Source organism: Peromyscus eremicus, chromosome 3, assembly GCF_949786415.1.
Source record: "Peromyscus eremicus chromosome 3, PerEre_H2_v1, whole genome shotgun sequence".
Taxonomy (NCBI): Eukaryota; Metazoa; Chordata; class Mammalia; order Rodentia; family Cricetidae; genus Peromyscus; species Peromyscus eremicus.
In genome coordinates this window covers 40,383,499-40,394,907 of record NC_081418.1, presented here as the reverse complement: position 1 = coordinate 40,394,907, position 11,409 = coordinate 40,383,499, and the positions used below count along the sequence as shown (strand labels likewise).

The following is an 11,409-nucleotide window of genomic DNA, read 5'->3' as shown; positions in this document are numbered from 1 at the left end:
AACCTGGTCCCTGGTGGTTATCAAGGGTGCTGAGAACAAGCGCCCTGCTTGGGACTGGGCCTGGAGGCGAGGATGCAATGCGGTGGCAGAGGCCGGCTTCCAGCCCCGCCCTATCGCTAACGAGTCCCGCGACGTTGGCCAAGTCTCTTCTCCTGCTCTGTAAAATGGGAGCTTGATTGGGGTTGGGGCTGTGGAGACGTTAACTTCCAGGTCTGAAGCTCAGGGGATTTATGGTGTGAAAGGCTCAGAGACACTCTCTTACAAAACGGTTCAGTTATTCTCCCAACCCAGCAGCGGGTGTCTTTGGAAGAAACGCCATTCACGACTCCCCTGCTTGGTGGCTCACTACAATCAGGGCACTCACGCCCACGCTCTGCTCATGCCACTGCCTCGCCTGGACCTCTAGGGGGCGCTGTCTCCCGAGCATGGGTGTGGTTGCCTGGCTCAGAATCGGGTCTGCGACCTTGGCCCAGAATACATAATACCCTGTTCCACAGCGGGGCGGTGGGATGCAGGCATGTGATGTGTTTGGCACAGAGCACCGCCCCGTGGATACAGCTATGTGGTCAGTGGGGGACCTAACCAGCTCTAAATTTTGCCAGGCTCTGCACCAGACAAGTCCAGTATTTCCCCCAAAAGATTTGGGAAAGCATCAACCTAGAGCAATACAGGGTCAAAGAAGCATGCTTTTCCAACAAGTGGACACTGGTCATGGGCTTCCAGACCACCTGGTGCAGATCAAGTTCCTGCCTGGATCTGGTGGAGAGGTGAGGAGGGTATTGTCATATCCAGAGGCACTTTTTTCTCCTTTCTGGATCTACCTGGACCAATCGCATTTATTCACTCATTCATAATCACTTGCTGAATACTTGCTGATGGACACTTCTGGGACCAGGGATATATATATAAAACAAAAACCCAAAACGTGGCTCATCCTGTAGACTATAAGACTGGCAGAAAGACTTCCCTTTAGTTGAGGGCCAGGCAGAGACCTTTCGCTGTCACAGGCATCATGGCCATATGAAGGTTTGTAATCCATTAGCTTACGCCAGAGTGTAGATCTGCCACGTCTCGGCTGGCCCTGGTTCCTAAGCAGCCCAGCCCTCTCCTAGGTGAGGTTATCTTGCCAGACCAGGGTCGGGTCCTTACACCCAGACTTCTGGCTCGATGTAGGGAGTTTTGTTTGCTCTCAGCCTCCAAACTCAGGTCCTGCCTGACTTCCCAGACCCCTCTACTTCCCAGTTCCTGCTGTCAGTTTCTGATCTCTGGGAGACAGAGAGGACAGCAGCTCGTAAGGTGGGCCTGAGGCTCCAAGCATCCTCTGAGTTTGTTAGAAATGTGCCATGCCCTTAACCCAGCACTCAGGAGGCAGAGGCCGATCGATCTCTGCGAGTTTGAGGCCAGCCTGGTCTACACAGGAAGCTTCAGGCCAGCCAGGGTTACAGAGTGAGACCCTGTCTCTAAACAAAACAAAACCACCTCCCCAACAAACAAAAAGGGGGGTCCTTAGCCTTGCAGCATCCTTCCTGAATCAGAACCTGTATTTTAACAAGCCCTCTCCCTCCAGTGGCTCGCAAGCTGTTACAGTGTGAGAAGCAGTTCTAGCTTCCTGGAAAGGCTTGCCCCCGCAAGGCAAAATGGAAGGGTGGTCTTCAGAAAATGCCCACGGCTTGAAGAACTTAGCTACCTCTATATTCAGGGCCTTCACTCTTTTTACTTCTAGGAGACTTCCTGTTCTTGACCTTAGACTCTTCCCCAAGGAAATAGCTTGTGGATTACTGATACCCTACCAAAGACATCTGCTGACAGGGCAGAAGCCTGGATGGGCTTAGCTGTGGGTCCTCTGTGCCCAGCACAGCACAGGTGCTTATCCCATGTTTACCGGTCCATTCCTGGCAAATGCAACATGACAACCCTAACAGCCAGGGCACGAGCTCGCTGGGCTGGGCAGCGCTGCTTTGAGACGTTTCCGGCTCTCCGTTTCATAAGTGCATGTCTGCTGTCAGCGTGCTGTATGGTTTCTTAAAAAAAAAAAAAAAAAAAATCTTGTCATTGCATTTATTTCTTTATATGTGTATGTGTCGCCATGTGCCGCAGCACTTATATGGAGTCAGAGGACAACTTACACAAGTCAGCTTCCCTTATACCACACGGTCCTAGGGTCTGAACTTCAGGTTGTCCAGCTTGGGGGCAAGTGCCTTTACCCACCAAGTCTTCTTCTGCCCAGGATGCTGTATTTTGACAGAAGCCTGAATCTTCTGTCCATGAACGCACAAAGACAAGGGCAGCAAATATATGGGACCCGCATGACCGTCCCCCTTTCTCACGCTCTGGGTAGACATCAATAATTGATGACAGCTGACTTTCTGGCATGACCTTCTAGTCCTTTCTCACAGCACCCCAGGGAACCACTATCAATTGATCAGACATGGCACTGTTTGTGATCTTTGCCTCTGGACTCCCTCCTGGGCGCTGCCCTCCACAGATCAGTCCAGATGAGACAAGGCAGTCAGGCTGGAGCCCAAGGATGCCCATGGTTCTCCACTCCCACGACACCACCTATTGTGTGTGTGTGTGTGTGTGTGTGTGTGTGTGTGTGTATGTGTGCTACCACACCCAGGAAGATCCTCAAAACAACCTCCCCGGTTGTTCAAAGCTGGGTGGTGGGTGCAGCTAAACTCACCTTTGCCACACAGGTCTCTCTAATAGAGGTCAAGATTACATGGAGTTCAATAGGGGCCTCCACGTAGCTTTCTCTCTTTTCTTGACTTTTCATAGTCAAAACACAGAGGTCTGGTTCATTTCAGCTCCCTCACTGCCAAACCAGGGGGCAGGGACTATTTCAACTTCTCAGTCTTCTCTTTATCTGTGATGACAAGGGTGTAAAGGTACCTGCTGCAGCGAACCTTGAACTTCACGTTATCCTTGTTCTTGATCTTGACAGATCTGGCATCCTTCTGCTGGGCTGTGAGCAGAAAGTCCTTGATTTCCTCAGTTTTCTGAGGCATGGCAATGGACGCTCGGTGCTGGAGACCGCACCTAAAATACGCACAGCCCCACGAAGCTTTCTGTGTTCACACCTGATCTCTTCCCATGTCCTGTATATATACCCTCACCCAGGTACTGATCTCTTCGTGTCTGTTATCTTGTCAAATGGGAACACTTCCAACCATCACGCACGTGGTGTCTCTCAGCCCCCAGGGTTTTTGAGAATGAACATGGAAGGGCAAAAAGTGCTCTTTACAAGGGCGTCAACATGTTCTGCCTGGCATGGTACCTTAATTTGGGCCTGGAAGGCTCCCTTTGTATACAACTGGGATATCATGCCACGAAGACAGCTGCCATCAATTATTGATGTCTGCCCAGAGTGTGGGGGAGGGGGGCAGTCATGTGGGTCCCCTGTATTTGCTGTCCTTGTCCCTGGCCTTAGATTCATGTTTCTTTCATAGCCAGTGAGGCCTCTGTGTGTGCCGAGGCTCACATGTGCACTGAATTCCTGTGGTGGCTGAGGGAGGAGTGTGGCCTCCCAAATCAGGGCTTTCTTGGGAGTCACGTGTGAGGGTTCATCAGTTGCTGACGATCAGGACTTCTGATCAGAACGGCAGTTCAAGACACAGGCAGGCCTACAGTAACTTACCCTTTTGCCTGCTAGATCTAGATTTTAGGTCCCAAGAAAGATGTCCATGTGTGGGTTCTGACCGGTCAGCATCTCTCTCGGCCAAGTGGAGTGTGGTACCACCTATCAAAGACTGCTGTTCCTTCAGGACCCAAACTGTGCTTGACAAACGCTCATTATTCAGGGACTGGCTGCCTCAGAAGTCCCAGATCAGCTAGAGTCTCGCAGCCAAGTGACCTCAGCCTCTTCTTTCCTGACACTCTGCATGCCACCTGGCTTTGGCCACACAGTGGTCTCTGGAGCAGGGGTCTGCTCCCATGAGTTTGGATTTCCTGACATCATTAGTTCCTTTCCCTGGATAGTCCAGGGATGCTTCACCACCCCTCCCCAAGTAGGAAGCCAGGGACTGGTTACCCGGGTATAAACAGGGAGGGTACACTGATTTCTCTCAGCTCCGAATCTGTGCTGGTGCTCACACAAAGGGCCTCACAAATGTCTCACTGGATTCTTTATGAGTCCTAAGAATTCTTTAAAATGTTTACGTGTGGTGTGTGTGTGTGTGTGTGTGTGTGTGTGTGTGTGTGTGTGTGTTCAGCAGATAGCTTGCAGGAGTTTGTTCTCTCCTTACATCACACGAGGCTTGGATACTGAACTCAGGTTGGCAGGTGTGGTAGCAAGCAAGCACCCTTACGTGCTGAGCCATCTGTCCCATGCCTAAGAACTTTTTGGTCTTCAGCTTACAGATGAGTAATCAGCCTCGGTGAGGCTGATGAACGAGGGGTGAGGGTCCTCAACTAGTAGATGGCCTGCAGAACACAGTCTGTCTACCCGTCATTAAAGCAATGTCCTCGAGCACCATGTTGCAAAGCTCCTTGAGGCAAACCTCATTTGCAAGTTCTCAACCAGTGTGAACACATGTAGTCTGGCTGACATCTATTTATATCATCAGTCTATGGCCACAGCCCCAGCTCGGTAAGACATTCTTTGAAACTCAGATTCTTTGGCTGGAGAGAAGGCAGCCTAAGAGGGGGCTGACTCCGGCTCCTGCACTGTGGTTTCCTCTACCATGAGACACTCCTGACCACAGAGGAGCTGAGCATTCGAACACATGGCAAAGCCAAACACATGTATCATTTATATTAACCACAACTTTGGACAACTGAGAATAGGGAATGTTGACGAAACAGTATCAGTCCCTGGCTCATACCCATCGGTCCAAAACTAATAGTATGTGGCTGGCTGAGGGAGAAGCCTGAGAGAGCCGGCCTGTGTGCTAGATCCCAGCAAGTCAGGTGGTGCCTATAGATTGAGATCATCTGCTCACTGATTTGCATCAATAGCACCCTCTCCCTGGCACAGTCACTGTGCCCAAGGGCCCAAATAATGACTTCATGGAGCCAGGATAATTGATTTTTACTGCTGGCACCTAGGCTTTGGGGCCCTTGTGTCCTGATAGTCTTGACATGGTCCAGTCAGAGCTTGGTGAGCCTGAGGGCCACTTTACCCAGTGCCAACGCTAGCCTCAAGCTTAGGGGCTCTGGCAAAGGTCTCCAGAGTGTGAGACACCCCCCCCCCCCAACTAGGGCTGTTTCAGGGGGAAATGTCTTTTAAAAGAGAGGTGACCACAGCATCTGAGCAATGGTGACCAAGGTTGAAAATCTTGGCAGGAAGCTACTGGGATGCAGTTTCTATACTTTGACCAGCATGGTAGCTTCAGAAGTGCAGGATCTGTCAGAAACCCACAGGACATAGACTCAAGATCTGTAGACCTGGAATTACACTCCAACTTGAGAAGGGAGCGGGAACTCGCAGGCTTCCCAGCTCCCCCTTCTAAGACTGTTTTCTTCCTACAGGCGAGGCTTTGCTAGCTGATGAAGCAAAGGTCCCAGTTTTGCGGCCGCACACTGCACTGGGCTGTGGGCAGCCTTCTCCAAGGAGAGAGCCTCAGACCTGTACTCCACTAGGTACTACCTCCTCAAGTCCCTTCCCCTTGAACCCTCCCACAGCTCCCCAGTGCTCCTGCCAGGCCGACAGGGGGTCCCCAGCATCTTTCTTTGCCCTCACGTTCTTGAGTTTATTATCCACGAGTAGGCCTCTATACGCTCCAGTTTACTCAAAGTGGTGTCACAGCCTCGATCCAAACACATGGACTTGGCTCCTTTCAATCCCAATTTGGACATCACGTGCCTTAACAGTGCTTTTTTTTTTTTTTTTTTTTTTTTTAAATAAATAATGGTGTTAAGTGAGATGAAGTCCTCTGAGATACACCTTACTCAACATTTTAAAGATATCTCCATGTTGCCACACCGTCATGGCTGCAGTGCCCATATTTTTGTTGTTGGGAACAAGACTGTAATGTCTACTCTTGCATGGCTCTGAATGAGGGCACTCTGGAACAGTGTCGTCTTGAGCTAACGCTTGCTCACCCACCTACTATATCAGCCTCCCCTCATCATCTGCACCTTCTGTGAGCCCCATGAAGCTAGGACCTTATTGTCCCCAGCCCTCAGAACAGTACCTGCCTACAGCGAGCAGCACAGGAGATGTTAAATGCGTAGGCAGACCCGTTGTTCTCATTCTTAGGAAAAAACGCCTCAGCTGGGCAGTGGAGACGCACACCTTTAATCCCAGCACTCGGATCTCTGAGTTCAAGGCCAGCTTGGTCTACAGAGCAAGTTCCAGGACAGTCACCAACTATACAGAGAAACCCTGTCTTGAAAAAAAAAAAAAAAAAAAAAAAAAGAAAGAGAGAGAGAGAGAGAGAGAGAGAGAGAGAGAGAGAGAGAGAGAGAGAGAGAGAGAGCGAGCAGCTGCAGTTATTCATGTGCTGGGGGCTGGTTCCCACAATGCTCCACACAAGCTGCAGGTGCTATGAACATGCTGTGGACGGTTTGAGGACCCGGGCTGCAGCAGGAAGAACCGCCTCCTTTGTATAAGGACAAGGGCACCCTGGCTTTCCCAGCTGAGCCAGGACCCCAGCTCACCCTGCAGGTCCCCAGGGGTCAAGCTGGCTGAGATGGACATCCACCAAGGTGAGAGCCATGATTTAGAGAAAAATCATAGGCCTGGGGCCAGGAGAGCTACTTTCTATTCCTGGGCCTGCCATTAATAAGCTGGGTGACCTTGGGCAAGTCACTTTGTCTCTTTTCTCATCTTGTAAAATGAGTCTGGACAGTGATAGCTAATGCCTGAACTTGAGAACTCATCAGAACCACAGAGGAAGCATGTTGAAAGTAGATTCTTAGGCCCCACCCCACACAGCTTGGGACAGCAGTCCAGAGTGAAATGGATCGGTACAATATTTATATGGTAATGAATAAAAAAACCTGAGCATCAGAAGCACTTGCTTATGGTTAAAAAATTCAGTAGTGCTGCCCACCCCTGTAGTGCTGTCTACAGGCAACCACTTTTAATCATCTGCTTTTGATCTTCTGGGGGTTACCAGCTTATTGCTAAATAATATGCCAGCTCTTGTTTCATCAACTTCAAACATTGCCCATTGTCTTCCTGCTCTGATAGATGAAGACTTCGCTCCCTTGCCCCGCCCCACTATAGTTCTGACAGCTATATTTTAATGAGCACCCCAAGTGATTCTAATGGAGTGGGGTCGGCCAGCCATGCTTTGGGATGAAACTGCCCTGGGAGACTTTTCGGTAGGGACACACATGTCTTCTCAGGCATCTTAACAGCCTGCTTCTTCCAAAATAATTTTTTTTTTCAGTGCTGGGATTTGAACCAGGGCTCTCCTGATGCTACGTGAGCACTGTACAGCTTAGCTATACACCCACCTTTGACCTCTGATGGGCTGATAGGTCCTTTTCCCACCTCTGGATGGTCTAGAAGGCTGGCTGTGGGCATCATGCTGGTAACCACATTGCTCTGGGTATGGGGAGGGTGTGGAACTGCTCTGTTCATCATTCTGACCCCTCTCTTTATGAGGTGTCACCGGTCCGTCAGGTGCCAGTGATGAGATCTCTCCTTTAGGGACTGGTGTGGCTCTGGCTCCAGCAGACTGCTAATCCCCACCTTCTTTGTTAATGACAAGCATGGTGTATTCGGGGAACACAGACAAAGGAGAACGCAAAGACACTGTTATGTCACCTCCTGAGTCTAAGACACACATCAAGTTGAGAAGTCAACACACGGGTATTGACACTAACTGAAACACATCACAACCAGCCAAAACCAAAAAGCAAAAACACACAATAGACAAAGTCCACCCATCGGGATGGAGGCCAGAGAGGGTTGACTGGGAAGGAGCTGGTGATGGCCTCTAGCTTAGTGTGGTGCTGTTCACGTGTTCGAGCTGTGCCCTTGTAACTGTGAACTTTTCTGAATGTGTTTCTTACATAGGTTGCCTGCAAAGAAGGGAAGGAGCAATACCAAGCGGCTCTCCTTCCAGCCTCCTAACATCCACTTACACAAGCCCTTCCCCGGAACTGTTCAGGTGTGGAAGGGGAGCCAGAAATGGGGCCTGTGCTGGTGTGGTTTGGGATGTGGAGGAGGCTAAGCATGGCTGGAGCTGAGGCCTGGAGATCCTGCAGGTCTGATGGATTTCAGAATGCCAGCGTGGCACCCTGCAGGGTGAAGCAGCCCGCTGGGTCAAGAAGTGGCTGGAAATGAGACCCAGCATATTCCCCGGGAAGGACGACAAGACACCAGGGGACCAAGACTCATGTGCCATCTCCTCTACCTGCTAGCAGCCAAGCTGCCGGGTAGAGGGTGGCGTATGGGCCCCCAGCCCGCCTCCCCAGGCTGCTGGCCAACCTAGTGTAAATATTATTACACTCCCACGCATCTGAAGGACGTTAATTATTAAAACACATGCCACCCAGGGTAGTGCACTGTAATTAGGTTCAAATTAAATTAGCATCCTCTTGTAATTAGGACATCAATAACCACTCTTGAGGCACCAGCTCTCTAGACCCTCCCTAGTGCTTCCCAACACGGGCTAATGCAAGAAAAGGGGTCCATTTGACTAACTCTCCCCAGGATGTAGAAATAATCAAACCAATAAATAAAGTAAGGCAGCCATGTGAGCCCTTTCCTCCATGCCTGCCTTCTTTGCTGGCCCCGTGTGTAGCGGAGAGGAAGATGATGGTCCCTGAGAAGGAGCTTCTAGTATCAGTATCTCCCTGACCGTCATTAAACCCGAGCTCTAGGAACTCCCAGCACACAGCTAGAGATGAGCGAGCGAACGTCTACCATCTGTCAGACCAACTTTCCCCTCTCCCATTGGGAAGCTTCTCTAGCCACCTGGGCCTGGGGCTTAGACCCTTGAAACTGCAGGGGCACTGCCCCTGCTGGGTTTTATTCTTGTATGGTACTGGCTACCTCCTCGCCTACCTGCTGGGGGACCTCAAAAATGGCCCGGACATTTGCTAGACCCAGTGCTGGGCTGAATGTTTTTTGGGTATTAACCTGTGTAGTAGAAGCAAGAAGGGAATGAACAATTGGGGGTGCAACTGGACAGGCATGGGGAGGGAGCGGAATCCATGGTTCTAAGCTCAAGGAACAGTTCTAGAAGCCCAGGGGCTGGGGAGGCATTCTGGGGGCTCTTCTGGTGTCCCTCGCAAGTACTGATGCTGGACCAGCATGGGTGGAGACAGAACAAGCCAGTGCACCCACACATTGACTGTCTCCTTCAGGTCTGTACCCTTCACACGGGACTTGCTCTGGTCTCAGGAGCCTCAGCCGCTCAACAGATGTGGCTGAGAGGCACAGCTGGCTGCTGGAACCTCCAGCAGGGCCTGCCTACCTGGTGACTGCTCTGACCTTTGTCTAAACCAGCCTTGGAAGAGAAAGGAAGTAAGAAGTGGGAAGGCTTAGGCATTATTTCAACTGGAAAACTAAGGAAGGCTTATCCTTGGGTGCAGATGTAACCAAGGCAACTGTTACGACAGGGAGATGATTTCAGACCCTTTTACAATGAGTGGGTTGGCATTCTGCCCCTCTGCCAATTGCGCTCATTGTGAATGCACAGCACCCTGCCTTGTGGCCTTACTGGGAGCACTGTGGAGGTAAAGAATGGAGTGAGGTGGGCATTCTCTTCCCCATGGACCAAAACGAAGTGAAGCTATGGTAAAAGCAGGCTTGCCTACTGGGGGCTGGACGGCTTCTCCAGGAGTGAGGTGATGAGTCACGTAAGTCACCATCACTCCTGAGGACTTGGCGGACACCCTCAAGGGTGTGAAGTTCACTCGACTGTAAGGGGTCTGAGTCCAGGAGTACAAGACTTGTTCCGAACAGCCCTGAGGGGCTCAAGAGATAAAAGCAAGCACAGGGCTCTTAGAGCTAAACTGACTCCATGTTTCTCCCGTCAATTCCTTGCTTCCCTTTTCAAAGATCATTATTATTGTTTTTCAAGACAGGGTTTCTCTGTGAAGTGCTGGCTATCCTTGAAATTGTAGACCAAGCTATCCTCAAACTCAGAGATCTGCCTGCTTCTGCCTCCATAGTGCTGGGACTAAGGGGATGTGTCACGACACCAAGATCACAGATGTATTTATTACTTTTAAAAATTATGTGTATGAGTCTGTGTATGGGTATGTTCATGAGATGCAATACCCTTGGACACTAGAGGAGCCAGAGTTTACAGATGGTTATGAGCTGTCTGACCTGAGTGTTGGGAACTGAACTCAGGTCCTCTGCAAGAGCAGTGCATGCTTTTAATTGCTGAGACATCTCTCATTCTGTACAGGCACCCTGAGACCAAGAGGAACACCTTTCTTTATCTAAAGATATGTTCTGAACAGAAGCCCATGTAAATAAAGCCTGCCCAGTGTGTTTTGGTGGCGTCTGGCTTAAGAGGGAGAGCCAGCCTACTTTCACTGGCGCCTTACACTAAGGCCAAGGCAGTTTTGGAGTATCATCCTGGGTCAGAAAAGCAGAAGGTCATACCATCAGATTTCCTCAAAGTATGTGTCTAGGAAGGACAGAGCCATGGGGATGAAATGGGTAGCCAGTGTCTAGGCTTTCTCTTGGTCTTTGCCCACCCCTCAGAATTCCCTGCTAATGATGAGCTTTTCACTGCCTATCACATGACTGCTCTGGCCTTTTCTAGTCCACAATTATGAATACTAGTGGTTCTGCATGGCTCCACCTTAAAGACTGGAGACCACTTATTAGAACAAGGGCTAGCTCACAGCAACAGGCCTTCCTCACTAGGGACTGAGATCCTTTTCAGAGGTGCCTATGATGTCAGTCCTATTCTCCAAGGGCTTTTATGGCTATTTTTATTTTTTCTTTTTAATGGTATTTGGGATTGAACCTAGGGTCTCATGAATGCTAGGCAAGCAACTGTATCATTAAGCTACAGGCCAGCCCTTTTTAAACTTTATTTTCGAGACAAGGTCTAAGTTGTTCAGGCTGACCTTGAGTACCCTAGTCCAGGCTGGCCTTAAATTCATGATCTCCCCGTCTCAGTCTTCTGAAGCTGGGGTTACAGCGTGAACTACCAGGCCCAGTTTGTTCTTAACCCCACGTGAGCTCACAGCAGGAACTGGGAAACTCCTTCCTTGACTTCTTTTGGGGTCTTTGCTGGGCTCATGCTGTGATGAGCCCGAGAGGCGACCTAGCACTGCAGCCCATGCTACTCTGAAGCTGAAGCCCTGGGGGACAGCCACATGCAGTGAGTCACAGATGGCTGCTTTGCTGCAGGACGGCTGTGGGACCCACCAGGCCTCCCGGCTGCCTAGAACTTCCTGAGCAGCCTTGCTTTTAGGGACTGTCACCAGGCTTCCTTCTGGCTGGGGCCAAGACTCCAGTCTTCCGGCTCCACCATGACAGTAAGG

At 50.4% G+C, this 11,409-nt stretch overlaps 1 protein-coding gene across 1 annotated transcript; it reads right to left on the bottom strand.

Annotated features, from left to right (window-relative positions):
- Positions 1-2,837: 2,837 nt before the first annotated feature.
- LOC131905722 (large ribosomal subunit protein eL38-like) lies at positions 2,838-3,008 on the bottom strand. The gene has a single exon (XM_059256539.1). It carries the CDS (start codon positions 3,006-3,008, stop codon positions 2,838-2,840), a length of 171 nt encoding a protein of 56 aa, XP_059112522.1.
- Between the last annotated feature and the right edge of the window lie 8,401 nt (positions 3,009-11,409).